The sequence below is a fragment of the Rhamphochromis longiceps genome, linkage group LG19, assembly GCF_057381845.1.
Source record: "Rhamphochromis longiceps isolate RC_006_pf linkage group LG19, R_longiceps_female_GT1.1, whole genome shotgun sequence".
Lineage (NCBI taxonomy): Eukaryota > Metazoa > Chordata > Actinopteri > Cichliformes > Cichlidae > Rhamphochromis > Rhamphochromis longiceps.
The window spans coordinates 21,206,939-21,224,730 of NC_140575.1; the positions used below are offsets into that span (position 1 = coordinate 21,206,939).

At 40.2% G+C, this 17,792-nt stretch overlaps 2 protein-coding genes across 4 annotated transcripts; one reads left to right on the forward strand and one right to left on the reverse strand.

The window, feature by feature from the left end:
- Positions 1 to 1,240: 1,240 nt before the first annotated feature.
- Positions 1,241 to 6,649, reverse strand: LOC146646661 (sex comb on midleg-like protein 4). Of its 3 annotated transcripts, none has more exons than XM_085391509.1 (8): positions 6,466 to 6,649; positions 3,553 to 3,789; positions 3,058 to 3,187; positions 2,707 to 2,907; positions 2,371 to 2,532; positions 2,057 to 2,275; positions 1,814 to 1,959; positions 1,241 to 1,727 (listed from the first exon to the last, which is right to left on the reverse strand). In XM_085391509.1, exons 2-8 carry the CDS (start codon positions 3,781 to 3,783, stop codon positions 1,602 to 1,604), a joined length of 1,215 nt encoding a protein of 404 aa, XP_085247635.1. In that variant the 5' UTR covers positions 3,784 to 3,789; positions 6,466 to 6,649; the 3' UTR covers positions 1,241 to 1,601. The 3 variants fall into 3 exon arrangements, with proteins under 3 accessions (XP_085247635.1, XP_085247634.1, XP_085247636.1); XM_085391508.1 differs by lacking the exon at positions 6,466 to 6,649 and adding an exon at positions 4,647 to 4,783; XM_085391510.1 differs by lacking the exon at positions 6,466 to 6,649 and adding an exon at positions 4,151 to 4,595.
- afg1la (AFG1 like ATPase a) lies at positions 4,885 to 17,676 on the forward strand. The gene is made up of 13 exons (XM_085391507.1): positions 4,885 to 6,308; positions 6,656 to 6,861; positions 8,555 to 8,606; positions 8,705 to 8,806; positions 10,044 to 10,174; positions 10,268 to 10,367; positions 12,940 to 12,998; positions 13,085 to 13,167; positions 13,269 to 13,339; positions 13,433 to 13,533; positions 14,274 to 14,414; positions 14,504 to 14,614; positions 16,288 to 17,676. Exons 1-13 carry the CDS (start codon positions 6,182 to 6,184, stop codon positions 16,423 to 16,425), a joined length of 1,422 nt encoding a protein of 473 aa, XP_085247633.1. The 5' UTR covers positions 4,885 to 6,181; the 3' UTR covers positions 16,426 to 17,676.
- The last annotated feature ends 116 nt before the right edge of the window (positions 17,677 to 17,792 follow it).

Below are 17,792 nucleotides of genomic sequence, written 5' to 3' on the forward strand. Positions count from 1 at the left end.
TAGGCTATTGTTCTGTTTTTGTTAGGCTGTACTGTTTTTAATATGAAAATTATAATTAAAAAAGAAAGGCAAATTCAATGGGAACATTACTTTTTCGTCATACAGTAATGTGAAAAAATAGTATCAAAAATGATTTTCTAAATCTCTCAATCAAAAAGCGACGTAGTCTTTAATGCACCGTTTTTTTTAAATACACTCGTGGATATGTTTTTTCAGCTTGGTAAACGAGAAAACGAGATCTGATAGTGACATTTGACAAAATGAGACTTTCTTAAGGTATAAAGTGTTTTCTGTTATACATTGTTTGTCTGATGACGGATATACTGTATATATAATCTGCAGCAGACAGATGTTCTGCCAATGAAGGTTTGTGAGACAAAAGAGATTTTAATGATTACAAATATGTTATATAATGCGTATGAAGGATGTATTCCACAATATGATGGGTTTAGATCAAACTTTATGCCAGACACAAGACAAGAGGAAGGGATGAATCGTAGCTCTGGGAAACTTAGCAAAATTTCTGCTCTGTAAGCCAATGAGGGAGTAAGCTGTCCAGGTCTGAGGTGCACCAGTTCAAAGTCAAAATGTTCGAGTCTCTCTGCCCCCGCGTGTTTTATAATCAGTATGAGGTGGTTGGCTGTAGTGCACAATGGATGCAGCGACTGAATCGTCAGCTCCTCTTGGCTTTATTTACCGTTACACGGTGTTTGCTTATTGTTTAGTTGTCTGGCTATTTTGGGTCAATCTCATAGCATAGTCCAGTGGTTTACGCAGTCACCTAACAACTTAAAGATCCCCAGTTTAATCCTGGAAGGAGACACAAATCCCTTAGGTGCCTTAGGATGTCAGGAAGGGAATCTGGTGTAAAAAAACAAACACGTGGCGACCCTTTGTGAATAAGGGAGTAGCTGAAAGTAGCTTCTTCTTTTCATACCGTCATTTTTTGCCACTACAGATTTGAGTGAAGAGTCTCTCAACAACCCATTTATACTTCATCTGCTCAGCACTAAAGGGCTGACAGTCAGAATTAGGAGCCCAACAGTGAACAAAAAAGGAGCATCTAGCATTTTAGGAGGTGGTGGAGACCAAAACTGGAGTTAAAAGATTTAAGTTGAGCTGAATATGGTGACCATAAAAATAACTCCAAATGAATAATAAGTTTATTAAATGATGCTCATTATCATGTTTGATATAGAAACTTTAAAGAAAAAATCAATATGTGCAGATTTTTACGATGTAAGAACCAAACTAATCTGTGATACTAGTTAACCTAACATGTACAGAATTTAGATGGATATGGTCTTGTGATGTGACCTTGCTAATGTTAAAGTGCTAAAGTTACCAACAAATACCTTTATGATAGAGATAAATGAAAGACTGAAACAATATAGTTATTCAGTAGTTCATATAACTGATTTGCTTTTGTACTTTTGGGGCAGATAAGGAACAGATGCACCTGACTTCCGGGAACTCTAAATGAAGTGGCACACCTCATGACTCTACTTTCTTCCCATTGGCTAACAGACCTGCCTTCCCCAGATGTGACCTTCCTCAAATATCCTGCTGGATTTAAGAGGTTAACAAACTGTAGTCAGTTTTCAGAACTTAGTCTGCTTAAGCTTGTCGATGTGGTAGCAAAGCTTCAAGGCCGGCCCCAGCTTGAGTCCGAGGTACTTCATGATCATGTCGCTCTTTAAGAGTAACAAAGCATTTCCATCTATCTCCTGTGAAAGGCAGAGGAAGATGGTGTGAAACTCAGTGAGGACCTGAGGTTTAGTCTAGCCAGGTAAATCAGCAGCATAACACTTACATGTTTCCTAAAGACATCTGCGTGAGGACCTAGAGCCTGGGGATCTGCATCCCTGATGAACCATACAACATCTTCCACAGACCAGGTGGATGGGTCTTTATTGGGCGGAGCCTTGGACTCCTGCGATTCTGAAGACACATTATAACCTCAAGAAAGAACAAATGAAAGATGGAGAGTTACTTTTGTATCTCAGAAAAATAAAGGCCGCATCAATGCTTGATTTATCTCTTGATGGTGTCATACCTGTCCTGTTGCTCTCCGGGAACGCGTTTGGGCTGGTGGATGACTGCCTGCACATGGAGGCTGAGCCATTAGAGAACTGCTGTGAAGAGCGAAACCCGTAGGTGGACTTTGGTGAGTAGGACGAACTTATGGAGCTGAAAGCGGAATCGCCAGGGTCAACGGAGTAGCGTTTGCCATCTGACTGGTCTAAATGGTAGTCATCAGCCATTGATGTTTCAGCTAAAGAAATGATGGAGACTTCTGTTAGTGATAAAAATCCCCCACAGATTCAAAGTATTTGTTTATATTAGTTCAAGAACTTAATTTGGAAGTACCATCTGACTGGTAGGAGCCACCGCTGTGCTGTGTAATGGGCTGATCACTGAAAAGGTTTTCACAGTGCAAGCTGCGACAGAGCTTCTTCAGAAAACGAAGCACATAGTCGATGCTGTTCACCACGGGGAGGCTCAGAAGATGCTGCTTCCCATCAAATGTGGCTGGAAGAGCAAAACAGAAGACCACTTGAAATGCAGCTTAGACAAAAGTTTCTTATAAGTCAGACAATGAAACCTTTAATATTTTTTTCTCTCCCAGTAACACCTTAGGGAGTGTGCTAAAGAAGCTATTAAACAAACAGATAACAACACCTGAAGGGGGTCTTTGTACAACACCTGATATTTTTTCTCCTCCGTAGCCTTGCGTGAGGAGAGTGAACACCGTTTTCTGCTGGAAAGCACTGTCAATGCAGCCCTGAACGGCCTGCTGAAGCACCACAGAGGGTCTGTCGGGCCCAAAGTGATCGGGAAGCTGTTGGATCTTCTTCCTGTCCAGGTTGGGCCCAGTGTTCGCCTGCTTGTTGATGTAGATACAGACTGGAAAACACAAATGAGGAAAATGAAGGAAAGGAGAAATAGCAGAAAAACATAACGGGAAAAAAGAGATCATATGCTTTTTTGTCTTTAAGCTAACAGAGAAGCACTTTAAAGCTTCTTAAGTGGGATTAACAGCGTATTGTATTTTACCTGTGAGCACCTGGGGCGTGGCAGAGTGGGGGATGGTGGCAGCATCCTGAGGAATGGAGCTCATATCGGGCTCTGGGGTGCTGCTGGGTGGAGAAATAGCCAGTGGTGTCATCACCATCCTGGGTTTGAGCTGGAGAGGAAGAAGGGGGTTTTGTATTGCTATGTCTGTTTTGGAAATATCATTTATTTATGCACACTAAATCATGCAGGGAGGGTTAGGATTGTTTAACACTGTAGTTTTCATGCTTTGGCCTGTATGAAAAGAAAACAAATGTGCTGATAATAATGTCCTCTTTAGGCTAAAAAATAATTCCATAACACAACAGAACAAAGCCTCACAGATGTTAACTCCAACTCTGTTTATGCTGGGATCCCACAAAATCTGAAGGGCATGGAGTCTCCCTGTCTGTATACACATGTATTTTTAAACACACTGCACCCACACACACTACAACTCATCCACCAGCCCCCCTTCCCCTTTCCCATCTGGCTGACCTTGAAGCCCGGCTTTCTCCCCCTCTTCTTGGGCACTTTGAGTGGAGGGAGCGATTCAGGGTAGCGATTAGGAAAATCCATCTTGGCGACATTGCGGAGCGGAGGTCTCCCTCTCTTCCTGCCCGGTATCTTCCCCGCCTGGCTGGGAATGAAGGAGGGAGCCACTGCAGCTGATTGCATCTCACCGTTGTTGCCGTCTGATTTCTGTGCCGTCACTGCAGGTACGCTCATTTGTAGCTGGACACAAAGGAAACAATGAGTGAGCTCAAACAAGGGCAAGGGCAACGCATTGAAAACATGCACTTTAGTTGCACATCAATACTCCTCTGTAGCCGCTGCATACTAGAGTGCAGCATTAGCATGAATTCAGAGGAAGCAGACGCAATTGGCAAAGGTGTACCAACAGTAACATCCAAACACTAGGAGCCTGCAGAAAACTCAGCCGAGCAATGTGCTGAGAGAAACAGCATTCAGCTGAGCACCATAATAATCAAACAACACACAAAGGCAGCCATGCATGTGCCGTGGTGGAAACAGCACCTCCATCCTGCACTCGTAACACACTAATAAACCTGAGAGAGGGAGGGGTGACTATTACCTGCTATCTTCTATTGTGAAAGCCCACAACCTTTTGTTTTAAGTCCCAGGAGCCTAAAGGCAACTACAAAGTTAAATCCCATGCAGTGCAGGAAAAGCCATCTTGCTTTTTTGCCCCCCTTAGTCTCCCTTTGGTTAACACACCGCTGCTGCTGCTGCTGCTGCTGCTGTGCTGCTGCTGCTCCTGGGCACACAGGCTGCAGACATCTCATTAGACTAATGCATTCAGCAGTGGCAGAGGGAGGGGGGGAAATTGACTTCACCATGGCTACCCAGCTATGAATTACCATTATCATGACAGCTTCCAGCCTATTCTTAAAATAAGAGAAAGGAAACAAGAAGCAGCTACTAAATAAAAGAAATAACCCCCCCCCCCCCCCAGCAGCAGCACAACTAACCGGAAAGAAGCCATTTGCAATGCCTCCAAATGTATTTTGAAGAGATTTGTGAAAGGATGCAGCATGTAAACAAACAATAACCGGTTAGCAGGCACTCACCATCCAAAGCAGATGTGAAGATGTGGAGTATCCCTACGCTCCGTGCTGTGGTTCCTATATTTTCTTCTGCTACCAGTAGCAGAGCACAGATCTCAGAGCAAGGCGGATTCCACTGTAATACTGTATATATGTCTGTGTGCTTGTGTGTGTGTGTGTGTGTGTGTGTGTGTGTGTGTGTGTGTGTGTGTGTGTGTGTGTGTGTGTGTGTACAACAGAGACAGACAGAGAGCGAGTGACAGTGTGTGTGTGCATTAAAGAGACAGAGAGACGGAGAGAGAGGGAGAAGTGCTCCTCTGTTGTCATGGCAACAAGCCTGTAAGCCCTGACAGTTGTCTGCCATGTTTTGTCTGCAACTCAGGCTCAGTGCTTCGGAGGCACAATTAGACCCAAGACAGATTTGCATCTGTCAGTTGATATAAAAATTAAATATCTGTTATTTATTTATTTATTTTTAACACGATTCTTTTTTTCTTTTTTTGTTTTTGTTTCAGCGTTATTGTGAGCTTTTAAATGGTTTATACTTAAATTATATTTAGATCTTTGGTGAATTGTTGATAAATTCATCAACCTATAACGTCTATCAAAATGATCATCTTAGTCATGTTCTTAAGTAAAAATGACCCAGATTATAAAAAAATGTTTTAAAAATTCCTGCTTCGAGCTTTCCAGATGAGAGGAATCAGGGCTTTTCTTTGTTATGCATGAGAGCACGCTGAATATATTTGGGCTTTCTGTTTGTAAAAACAACACCAGGGAGCTGCTGGAGCTGCAGGAAATTTTTTTGTGATATGTTACAGTGAATAAAATAAATAGCTGCTGTCCAAAATAATCATGTTAACATTAAAATCTTATTGTGAAAATATGAAGAATTCCATGTGGATTTTTGCTGTGAAGATCGCATGTTTTATCATTTTGTGTTTCAAATGTATTACTCATTAATTTGAATAAACGCTTTTTTTCCCTTTTTTTTTTTTACTCCGGGTGGGCGAAGAAAGACTATATCTGGCATTAATTTACCCCCTACAGTCATACAGTGAAGTCAATGATACTGCTGCACTTGATATTACAGTCACAGAGGACAAATCAGGTGTTCGTGCAGCGTGAGATTTAGGCAAATTAGTTTTTTTTAATTATTCAAGAAATTATCTAGCAATACATTTTTAAATTAAGTAATTATACCGAACAACACACAATTTCCCAGAGCTGAAAGTGATGCTTTTAGAGGTCTTCTTTTGCCTGACTACTAGCCGAAACCCCAGAGATGTATTAAGTGTATAACATTATGAAGTGGCAACACGCAATAATAATATAGCCTTTGAAAATGTATTTTTAGGATGCAATAGCACATTTACTACGCATAATTAAAATGCAATATTATTTTACTTACGTTTTTCGTATTTATTTTTATACGGACAGTATATAATGAAAGGTGCTGTTAAATAATCTGGCATGGTGAATTGTCGCCTCCTGTTGGCCGAAAAACGACTGAAAATGTCATTGCTAATAAAGTTTGATTGACAGAATTTGAATCCAAGATGGCGGCGCGCGTACCGCTGTCTATGAAGATGTCACCCTCAGCTTCTTTGGGCTTAAGGCTTCTTTTTAAAGAGCAACATTCCTCCGGAAAGCTGCTGAAATCTCTCAGCGAGTTCCACAGAAGAGGTGAGGTTTGTTTTCAGTCAGTTTAGACTGTTTAAAGTAACCGTCCGCGGCTCTAATCATAACCTTGTCCTGCTTTTACTTAACATAATTAGTTAGTGTACGCTTTTCCACGTTAACCTGGCATAATGCATATTTTTGAGGTTTTGTTCAAACTTACCTTGTTATGCTTGTCGGTTTTTCCTGCCCTTTGAGCTGTCAGAGTCGTTACCCGCTAATTCTTCCTATTCGCCCACCAGAGCAACGTTATCGTTACTGTCCGAATCACCCAAAAATCGTTGTCGTAGTGGTCTAAAAGCTTTGCGGAGAGCTAACTTATCGGTAACGTGCGTGTTGTTACGGTTTTTAAGGCTACTCTGTGAAAGTCCGGCAGGCGGAGGAGGAGAGCGGTGTTAGCGCCGCCGGCTTCAGCGGCCCCCTGGATCACTACACCGGGCTGATCAGAGATGGGACGCTGCGGGAGGATGAGCACCAGAAAGCGGTGATGCAGAAACTGGACGAGCTGCACAAAACTCTGAGAGGATACAGCAACACCCCGACATCTGTCTTCTCCAGGGTAGGTAGAAGCATGCCCCAACTTATGTTGTTATTATTATTAATATAATAATATTAAGTGAATATTAGTGCAGAGCAACGTGGTTTACAATGTTGGCAATATTAGAGATTAATCTTTACATTTGTCCAACTTTACTCAGCCTTTAACTTAGTTATTATCCAAATTATGAAGTGTTTTTGCATCACAGAGTATCACAAAGGTTTTGGAGTAATAAAATGCTGTTATTGTGTAGCATTCACACTCCAATGAATGGGGCATCTTGCATAAGGATACTTAGGTATTCAGACCTAAGGTACTCAGGTAGGTGGCTGTAGTGGAGGGAGGGTTAGCACTGTTGCCTCACAGCAAGAAGGTCCTGGCTTTGAATCCACCATCTTGCCAGAGCGTTTCTGTGTGGGGTTTGCATGTTCTCCCCGTGTCTGTGTATCTTTTCTCTGGGTACTTCGGCTTCCTAGTGGGGTTAGGTTAACCAGTAATTCTAAATTGTTCATAGGTGTGCATGTGAGTGGTAGCTCACATGTGTTAGCCCTGTGCTCAACTATGGCAGCTGGGGTTGGCCACAACCCTGAATTGGATAAGTGAAAGAGGATGGATGGATTATATATACAGGGGTCCCTTTGGCCATGTTACCTACCATAAATTTGATATATTTTCCCTATTTCCTGTCCATCCATCCATCCATTTTCTGCTTATTCAATTCAGGCACTGGAGCCAGTCCCACTTGACACTGGTGTACCCGGAGAGAAGCCGTTTGAGCACATGAAAACTGTGTCTTACTATGTAATATGTGCCTTGAGGTGACTGCTCTTTTGATTTGGTGCAATATAAATAACTATGCATTAAACTGAAAAGGCCCCAGGGTACAACAGTGCTAACAGTTACACCACTGTGCTGCTCTACATGTGACCGTTTCACATTCAAAAACATTAACACAGAAAGTCCAGTGTTAATGATGACTTGTGAAACGTGGTTTTTCAGTTTACTACTTTGTCTTCATCTTCTTCTGTTGCTCCTCCAGTTAGAGGTTGCCAGAGCAGATCATCTGCCTAAATCTCACCCTGCTCCTAGTATCTTCTTCTGTCACACCAACCCTCTGCATCCATGAATCTTTTCTGTGGTCATCCTCTTTTCCCCCTGCCTTAAAACTCCATATTCAACATCCTTCATCCCATATATCCACTGTCCCTCCTCTGCAAATGTCCAAAATATCTCAGCCTCTCCTCTCTAACTTTGTCTCCAAACTGCTCAACCTGAGCTGCCCCTCTGATGTACTCTTTCTAGTCCAGCTTGTCCATCCTGTCAACACACTCCACCCTGCCTGTGCTCTGTTTTTCACATTCATTAGGTTACCACTGTGTGACATAAATCTGAGGAACGTAAGAGCGGCTCTCTTTCATGCTTTATCTTCTTTGCTGATAATTTCAGCAGCATGCCTTTTTAAAATTTGACTCTACAGTGTTTCTCTTATCTTCTCACTCAGTCTCATCAGCTGTAGGCTTTGTTGACATAACTTGCGCTCTTACTGGGTGTGATTCCTTCAAAAAAAAAGCCTGTGTGTTGGGCATGCTTTGTTCAGGTCACACTTTAAAAAAAGGAATTAGTGAAAGATTCCTAAATAATTTGCCATCTATTTGTCTATATTAGTTTATAATGATGATTTTTGCTCATTTTTACTTGTCTCTGCATCTTTTAGTTTTTCACAAAACCAAAGCCTCCCAAAGGTTACTACATCTACGGTGATGTTGGTAAGCCATGGAACTCACAGAATTGCATATCTCAATGTAATGAAATTAAGATTTTTTCCAAACTCAGAAGATCTTTTTGTTTTGTTCGTTTGTTTCAGGCACGGGGAAGACGATGGTCATGGACATGTTTTATTCATATGTGGAGACTGAGAACAAAAAGAGGGTTCATTTCCATGGTTTTATGTTAGACGTGCATAAAAGTGAGTACAGTTGTTAGTTAAGCTGCATTTAAGAGAAAAAGGGGGGGTGAGCTGTGTTTATCAATGCAACTTTGGACTTTCTCTGCTTCTAGTGAACATGTGGGGGAAGATAAGGTGTGTTTGTTTTATTGGCAAAAAGAAATACTGGAGTTTTGTTCCAGATAAATCAAGTCTCTTGTATCTGTGCCGTTAAAGAAGATTGCAAATATATATTTTTTTCTACATCAGTACATAATCCATTTGGATATATCGTGCCACTCCTGCCACTTAAACGTAGCTGTGTAAGGATTTTTGTGTATTTACGAAAATCCACTTGTCACTAATGGTAAAAGCTCTAGCATGAGACACAGTTTTGTTTTTTAAATTTATTTCTCTGTGATTTGATTTGTGGAGATTCAAAACATTTACCTTTGAAATACTGTAGTATTTCCTCCAGTTTAAGCAGTACTTCACATACAGTCATGTGAAACGAAAGATTTAAGAGGACTCTAAGTACAGCCTTACTGCTTCCATAGCAATTAAGAGGGTAAGTAGCAAATTAAACTCAGCATATGAGCACAAACACCTCATAAGAACTGTAAACACAGCGGTGGAGGGGTGATTATTTGGGCTTGCTTTGCAGCCACAGGACCTGGGCACTGTGCTCATTGAGCTGACCGTGAATTCATCTTTATAACAAAGCCTTTTAGAGTCAAATGTGAGGCCATCTGTCCAACAGCTAAAGCTCGGTCCAAACTGGACCAAGAACAAGCGATCCCAAGAACACCAGGAAACCTACAACAGAACAGCTGAAGAAGACAAGAATCAGTGTTGTAATGATCCAGACCTCACGCTAACTGAAATATTGTGGTGGGACATTAAGAGGGTTGGGAATGAACAAAAAACCCCACAAACCTCAATGAACGAAACGTATGTTGTAAAGAGGAGGGCGCAAAATTCCTGCACAACGATGTGAGAGAAAGTTGTGCAGAAACAATTATTTAATAATGGCAACTTTTTCCAATATCCTGTGCAGAAAGCCATATAGAAGAGAAAGAGTCTTGTGCAAAACAATATATGTTACCCTATATGTTACCCTAACCCTATTGCATGCTTATTATACATAAAATATTTAATATTATAATATTGTAAGAATGTGGTAGTTTGCATTTTCCACTTGGTTTTTCTGGGATCTGTATTTGTCTCTTCTTACAGACTTACGATTAACAGTAACTGCATTTATCTTTTCAATCTACAGGGATTCATCGGCTGAAACAGAGTATGCCAAAAAGGAAAGCAGGAAAAATGGCCAAGTCTTATGATCCCATTGCTCCGGTTGCAGAGGAAATCAGTGAGGAGGCTTGTCTGTTGTGCTTCGATGAGTTTCAGGTACTTTTAAATCATCTTGTAAAAAAACATTTAGTCTCTATAACATGTAACCTCATGTAACAATCATGTTGTTGTGCTTTACCCACATTTCAGGTCACTGATATTGCAGACGCCATGATTCTCAAGCAGCTTTTTGAGAATCTGTTTCTAAACGGTGTTGTTGTTGTGGCTACTTCTAATCGTCCGCCTGTAGGTAAGTAATGTCTAGTGTAATATGATTATAAATGTGTTCTTAACACGGCTTAAAACTCCTTTGGTTTACATAAAAAAACAAATAATGCCTTTAAAGCACAATCATATGGGATTGTAATCAGAAATGTATAAGCTATAATCACATTCAGGAAATTATTCATCATATTAAAGAAAACATGTGCATACATCATTTGACAAAAACAACTGCAATAATAAATATTGTGTTACAGTGGTCCCTCGCTATAACGCGGTTCACCTTTCGCGGCCTTGCTATTTCACTGATTTAATTTTTTTTGTTTGTGCAATTTTGCATGCTTTTTATTTTTGTTGTTGTTACAGCACATTGTGTTCTGCGTCCTGATTGGCTGTAGACCATTGCAAAATGCAGCTGCTCGCATTTTAACAAGAACTGGGAAATTTGAGCACATTACCACTGTTCTTAGATCTCTGCTTTGGCTACCTTGTCAGGTTCGAGCAGATTTTAAGGTCCTGCTGCTCACCTACAAGGCTTTAAACGGACTGGCACCTTCATACCTCTCCGACCTTTTACACCTTTATGTCCCATCCCGTGCTCTACAATCTCAGGACTCTGGCCTTTTTAAAAGTTCCTAGAGCCAGAAAACAGACAATTGGAGAGCGTGCTTTTTCTTTTCGTGCCCTGTTTCTGTGGAACAACCTCCCTCAAGATATTTGGCAGGCATGCTCTGTGGAGGTTTTTAAAACTAAGTTGAAGACACATTTGTTCACCCTATCCTAAATGTCTTAATTCTATGGCTTTTAGTTTTTAAATGTTTACTGTTTTTAACTTGTATTGTATCTTTTACCTGTATTGCTATGTATCACTTTTATTTTATTTATCTCTTTAATTGTACAGCACTTTGTTTGAAAGCGCTTTATAAATAAAGTTATTATTATTGTCAATCAAACTCGTGCTGCGTCTCCTGTCCAGTACAGAATGCGTTCAGCTTGTCAAATTTACATAAATCTTCGATCGCTAGCAGTGTGACTCTGAAGTGCTGCACTGTATGTTTGTAAGTTTTCTCCCCAACAAACACAACAATGTCGATAAAACGTTTTGCACCGTCAAAGGCGCCTGCGGTAGCACCCAAAAGGCAGAGGAAGATGCTATCCATCGCATAAAAAGTAGGACTTCTGGACATGGTTAAGGAAGGTAGACGTTACCGTATTTTTTGGAATATAAGGCACATTAGGCAAAACCAAACAGTCAGATAAGTCAAACTTTTCTCAACTCATCCTTCTTGCTTCCTCCACTTCCGTACCACTGATTCATTAATGTTGAATTCTCTCGCAGCTGCTCTATTCCCATGTTCTGAACCTGAAAACAGGGTTTGATCTTTGGTTTCATTCTACAATACTGGACTTATTTTTCTATGAAGGTTTGAACTTTGAGGGTGTTTAAACAAGAGAGAAAAGTGTGAAAATCTTCATGCCTGTCTGAGAAAAGTGTATAAAGTGTGTAGTGAGGGGTTTTACAGCCTTAAAACATCTAGAATAATTGTAAAATATGAAGCTGGCTTCTTTGCGGATTTCACCGATTGCGGGTTAATTTTAGAATGTAACTCCCACGACAAACGAGGGACCACTGTATTTAAAATTTGTAACAGTTATGCTATGTCAAACTGTTATTTGTCTTACTCATTCATCATTTGTTTAAAACGAGTCATTTTACCTCACTTCGCCCTCCTTTTAAGCCAGCTTTCTTCTTACTGGCTGACCCTTTCAAGCACAAGGTTTGGACAGCAAGTGGGCTGAGCTGTTTTGTGGCTAAATCCATAATGTTAGGAGCCTGAATCGATGATGTTACGAGTATCTGCTCACACTGACACCACAGAGAGCCAAGAGTAAAAAGAAACTGTTGGAAACTGAGAGCGTTTTAACCCACAGGGGTTAATTTTACATCCAGTGACCTCGATATCCGAATTAAATTGTAACAGTATAGAGTATACACCCACCAGGCACTTTATTAGGTACACCTTGGTAGTATGAGGTTGGAAAGAACTGCTTTAATTCTTCGTGGTAGAGATCCAACAAGGTGCTGGAAATATTCCTCAGAGGCGATAGAAACACTCAGAAATGCTCTTCTCCATACCTTCATTGTAACAAGTGGTTATTTGAGTTTCCTGTCACATTAAAGCAATCTGGCCACTTTCCTGTGACCTGAGTCAGCTCTGAGTCAATGAGGCATTTTCACCCACTGAATTTGCGCATGCCATATTTTCTCATTTTTTGGACCATTCTCTGTAAACCCTAGAGATGATTGTGTGGGAACATCCCAGGAGACCAGCAGTTTCTTAAATAGACTAGCCTATCTGGCACCAACAACCACACCACATTCATAGTCGCTTAAGTCCCCCCTCTTCTTCATTCTGACGCTTGGTTTGAACATGATCAGGTCATCTTGACCACGTTTACAAGCTTAAATGTGATTTGAGGCTACAAATTACAGAAAACAAGAAAGCGTAATCGGTCTTCTATAACACTTTGAAAGCCATTTAGATGTATGCCAGATAACAGCAAATGTGACAATGGTTTTTTTCTTTCTGTTTCCTCAGACTTGTATAAAAACGGCCTGCAGAGAGTCAACTTTGTGCCTTTTATTGCAGTGTTGCAGGTAAAGTGAAGTCATGTTCTGCTGCTGAGGCTACCACGTGTGGCATCGCAGTATTTATCTGTAAAATGTTTGTTTTCCTCCTGCAGAAATATTGCCATACTCTTCGCCTGGACTCTGGGATTGACTACCGCAAACAGAATAGACCCTCATCTGGAAAACTCTACTTCCTGTAAGAAATGCTCACTGTAAAACAAGACAGGGGGATGATTTTGCTTTGTGTGATTTGCACTGTTTTTCCTATTTAATGTTTCCCTGTTACATCTGTTGCAGTTCCAGTGAACCTGATGCAGAAACGACCCTCGATAAAATGTTTGACGAGCTGGCTTTTAAACAGAATGACAGTAAGTCTGCTTTCAAAATAGCACTCTGTCACTGCAGCATTTTACTGATGACCTGCTCATTATATAAAGTGCTGAACATAATGTTTTCTGCAGTAACACGACCAAGAGTTCTGAACGTCCACAACAGAAAAGTCCGTCTGAACAAAGCGTGCGGGACCATCGCAGACTGTACGTTTGAGGAGCTTTGTGATAGAGTGAGTCTCTTTTACAGACACACTGTGTGATGGATCATATGTTATAATTACTGTTTGTCATCTTTTATTTTTAGATTATGTGGTATGGCAGGTTTAATATGGGAGAAAAAGTAGTTTGCTTTATTTTATGGCACAAATTGGGCTTGTTTTGACTTTGTATCAGAAGTCTATTATTAAAAAGGGAAATCAATGGTATGCTCAACCACAAGATTGCAGTATTTTTTGTTTTGTTTTTTTCCTTCAAATTTGCAAACCACTCGCCACAATCTTGAGCTACTAGTTTCCCATTGCTAGTAAAAACGTGCAGATGTGTGTGTTTTCAGAGTTGCAGTATGACTGGTTTTCTGCATACTGATGACAAAGTCCTGCTGCAAAGCCCTCGAACACTTGTTATCAGATGTTTACTGCACCAGTTTTTATTGCTTTAACGTCACATCAAATAAATTCAGATGTATTTTATTTTATGTACCTCTCCCTGCATTTTAATCTAGTTGGTTTCCTTCACAATGATGGGAAATGAAAGGGGTCTGTTTAAACGACTGACTCGCTTTTGGTTCTGCTTATGCTCAAGAGAAAGAAAATGACTAATACAAAGCAGCAGAGTCTGAAGTTTCTAGTAAACATTTTATGCAAAGTGTAGTTTGGTGAAAAACTTATGGAAATGAAAAAATGACTCAAACCAGTGCGGGAAGTCTTGCTTGTGGACACCTCATACATATGTTTGAATATAAATGTTCCAGCCTTTAGGAGCGAGTGACTACCTAGAGATATCCAGGCTGTTTGACACAGTCTTCATTCGACACATTCCTTTGCTGACCGTGAACAAAAAAACTCAAGCCAGGCGGCTCATTACGCTTGTGGATGCCCTCTATGAACACAAGGTACGATTCCTTCATTTGTTTGTATGCACATTAAATCTGCGCTAAAACACCAAACACGGGAATTTAACACTAAATTTGTCTCGTTTCAGGTACGTGTGGTGATCCTCGCAGATCACCCGCTGGAGGATATTTTTGTACAAGATGGGGATCACAGCCACGACGAGGGCCACATCCTGATGGATGACCTGGGGCTGAAAAGGGTAAGCGGTGACTCTGTTTCCACAGAGAAACCAGATTTGGGTAATTTTGGTGGTAAACACAGATGATTAAGGCCTCTGTGGCCTACGGCTGACAGTAAATGAAACCCAGAGCACACAGCTAAAAGTAAGTCAGCACATACTGTGTAAACTGTAAGAATCATTTTAACCAGTATCAGTTTGTTCCTAAATCATTTTTTTATTAGAAAAAATACAAGTCCATCCTTGAAGTGTATTAGTAACATAAAATAGTGGAAATTAATGTGTACATTTTTGTGTGAAAGGCCATTTAAAACAGAATTTGCGAATCTCATAAACCCAAATCGTATTCACAGTAAAACATAAAACTTTAAAATGTTTAAACTGACACATTTTATTATTTCCTTAAAATTATTACCTCATGTTGAATTTTATGGCAGCAGCATGTCTCAAACAGGTTGCCACGGGGATGACAAAAGGCTGTAAAAGTGAGCGATACTAAAAAGAACGCTGGAAGGAACATTTGCAGCTAATTATGTTTATTAGCAACACGTCAGTAACATGACTGAGTATAAACAGTGCGTGTTAGAAAGGCTGTTTCTCAAAAGTAAAGATGGGCAGAGATCTGCAAAAAAAACCACAAATTGTAGAAAAATTCAGAATAATGACCTTGAATGTAAAATTGAAGGTCCATGTGTAAGAGACGAAGCTAAAAATCAGCTCAATTCAGTTTTATTTTTATAGCACCAAATCACAACAGCAGCCACCAAGCGCTTTATATTATAGAGTAAAGACCCTACCGTAATACATAGAAAACCCCAACAATCAAGTGAACCCCCTTGGTGACAGTGGGAAGGAAAAACCAGGCTGAGGGAGGGGCAGCCATGTGCAATGACCGTTTGGGGGTTGATGGTACAGTTTTGTATCAATGTTGGATGTTTGTGATCTTCAGGGCCCAAAAGCATGTGCTCCCATCTAAACAAAGTCTCGGCTATTTCAGCAACACAATGCTTGCCCACAAGGACCAAAGGCTCACATCGCATATAAGACAACATATCTCTCCCAAAAGCCTGCTGGACTCCTCGGTTCCCAGATGTTTGCAAACTGTTGTTAAAAGAAGAGAGATTGCTACACAGTGATAAACATGGTGCCGTCGCTTCAGATTCAAAATGAGTTCTTTTTTTCTTCACACTGAACGTTTTCATTGTTTAAACCTTTGATATGGTTGGTTTGCTCTATTGTGAATAAAATGCTGGTTTATGAGATTTGCAAACTTAACTTTAGGTTTGTAAAAGTTAAGTAGCTTAGTCAAGAATTAAAAGCATTTAAGACTACAGGTTGTTTTGTTTCCTGTGTCAGAAGAGAGATGAAGCATGTTACCATAGAAATAATTTTTACCAAAATAGAAATACTAACTTAAAATTTATCTATTCAAGTTAGTGGTTCCACAGATTTTATTTTCCACTTCATGAAAATCCAATTTTTACTTTTGGAACATCTAATTTGGAAACTATTAAACCCATAAATACAACACTGAACGAGTGTAAAAATAGAATAATCTGTCTGAACATGTAAAGATGAAAGATCTGAGAGTGAGGAGGTTGTATCGTTTTATTAGACTGCCACCATTTGATTAATGGCTTTTTTTGCCCCAAAGTCGTGTGTAAGTAAACTGTAACATGTCCAATGTCTAACAGGAAGAAGCCAGCAGTCTGTCCATCTTCAGCGGCGAAGAGGAAAAATTTGCCTTCCAGAGGACCGTGTCCCGACTCACAGAGATGCAGACAGAAGAATATTGGCTGGAGGGGGACAGAAGCATGAAATCACAGGCGTAACATTTAGAAAGGAAACAGTGTTACCAAACTTGGTGCGCCTTAATCTGCACTCCTCGCTGCCTGTAACAGCCCAGAACTGAACACTCCTCCTCATCATCATCATCTTATGCAGCACAAACCCAGTGGAACTCCTCATCTCTGTGCGTGTGTGCAATTGTAGTGCAGAGTATTTATTCTTATCTAATCATTTTATTGCGACATTGCACTTTAAGGAGGATTTATAAGATGAACTTTGAGTTATTGCTTTTAACTTGGTGACATTTTTGAGGTCCAACTTCACTTTTTTTTTGATGTGTGGAAAATCAGCTGGACGACTTTTGGAAAAGTAATCCAAAAGGACTTTGATGAAGATTTAAGGGACATTTTAATTGGATCTATTTTAAGATACACTACGGTTTGAAAATGAAATGAATTGTATATGATCTTAACACATCTAAATACAATGGCAGCAGACTGGTTTGGAGATTTGCAGCCGTGTGTTTATTCGAGTTGTGATTTATTTAGCCTGTGCATGTGAAATGTTTATCTCAGAAAGCTTTGCAGATGCTGCAGAGAATGAATGGCACCATCTGACTCTTCATCAGTGTCTTCATTCGCCAGACGGAAAAAGAAAAGCAAACCATGTCAGCTGAATATTACTTATATGGCACAATAGCTTTGTACATCTGTCCCCACAAATGAAACCGTTTCAGTGTTGGCGTAGGCTGATATTTAACTGCTTTCTGCTTGCATTCATCCTCCGTTTATTTAAATACAATAATGCACACAGCCTTACAGAAACAAAGACTGCACTGTGTGGGAAGTGAAAGTGAGAAGAAAAAAAAACTACATGAGTATATCTCCTGTACAAACATAAGCGTTACCAATGCAAGCACAGTTTTTCTGCATAAATTAGATCTCATGTCCTTTTTTTAATCAGCATTTCACTGATTCATTTTGAACGTGACAGTGAGGTTAGCAATAGCAATACTCCTGATAAGATTTAATGCTCATATGAAAAAGTATTGTACAGTGAGTCATTCAAACACAGTTTCATTGTGTCATGTTATTCTGTTTAAATATACTGGAAACAACTTTATTCGGTGCATCTTGCTAGTACTGGATTGGACCCCCTGTGACATTAATTAAACAAGGTGCTGGAAACGTCCCTCAGAGATTTTGACATGATACAATCACACAGTTGCTGATTTCTTGGGTGCACATTCATAATATGAATATGCAATTCCATCACATCCCAAAGTGCTCTATTGGATTGAGATCTGGTGACTGGGGAGTGCAGTGAACATCACTGTCATGATCAAGAAACCAGTTTGAGATAATTTGAGCATCATAAGATGGGTACATTGTGCTCATTTGTTACAAGGCAC

Coding starts and splice junctions, on each gene's coding strand:
- LOC146646661 (XM_085391508.1), bottom strand. Junction 2,533..2,706: donor CGGAGGAGAAAAAATATCAG/GTGTTGTACAAA, acceptor TTGCTCTTCCAG/CCACATTTGATGGGAAGCAG. Junction 1,960..2,056: donor CCCGGAGAGCAACAGGACAG/GTATGACACCAT, acceptor TTCTTTCTTGAG/GTTATAATGTGTCTTCAGAA.
- afg1la (XM_085391507.1), top strand. CDS start 6,182: ATGGCGGCGCGCGTACCGCTGTCTATGAAGATGTCACCCTCAGCTTCT. Junction 8,607..8,704: donor CTACATCTACGGTGATGTTG/GTAAGCCATGGA, acceptor CGTTTGTTTCAG/GCACGGGGAAGACGATGGTC. Junction 13,534..14,273: donor TTGAGGAGCTTTGTGATAGA/GTGAGTCTCTTT, acceptor TAAATGTTCCAG/CCTTTAGGAGCGAGTGACTA.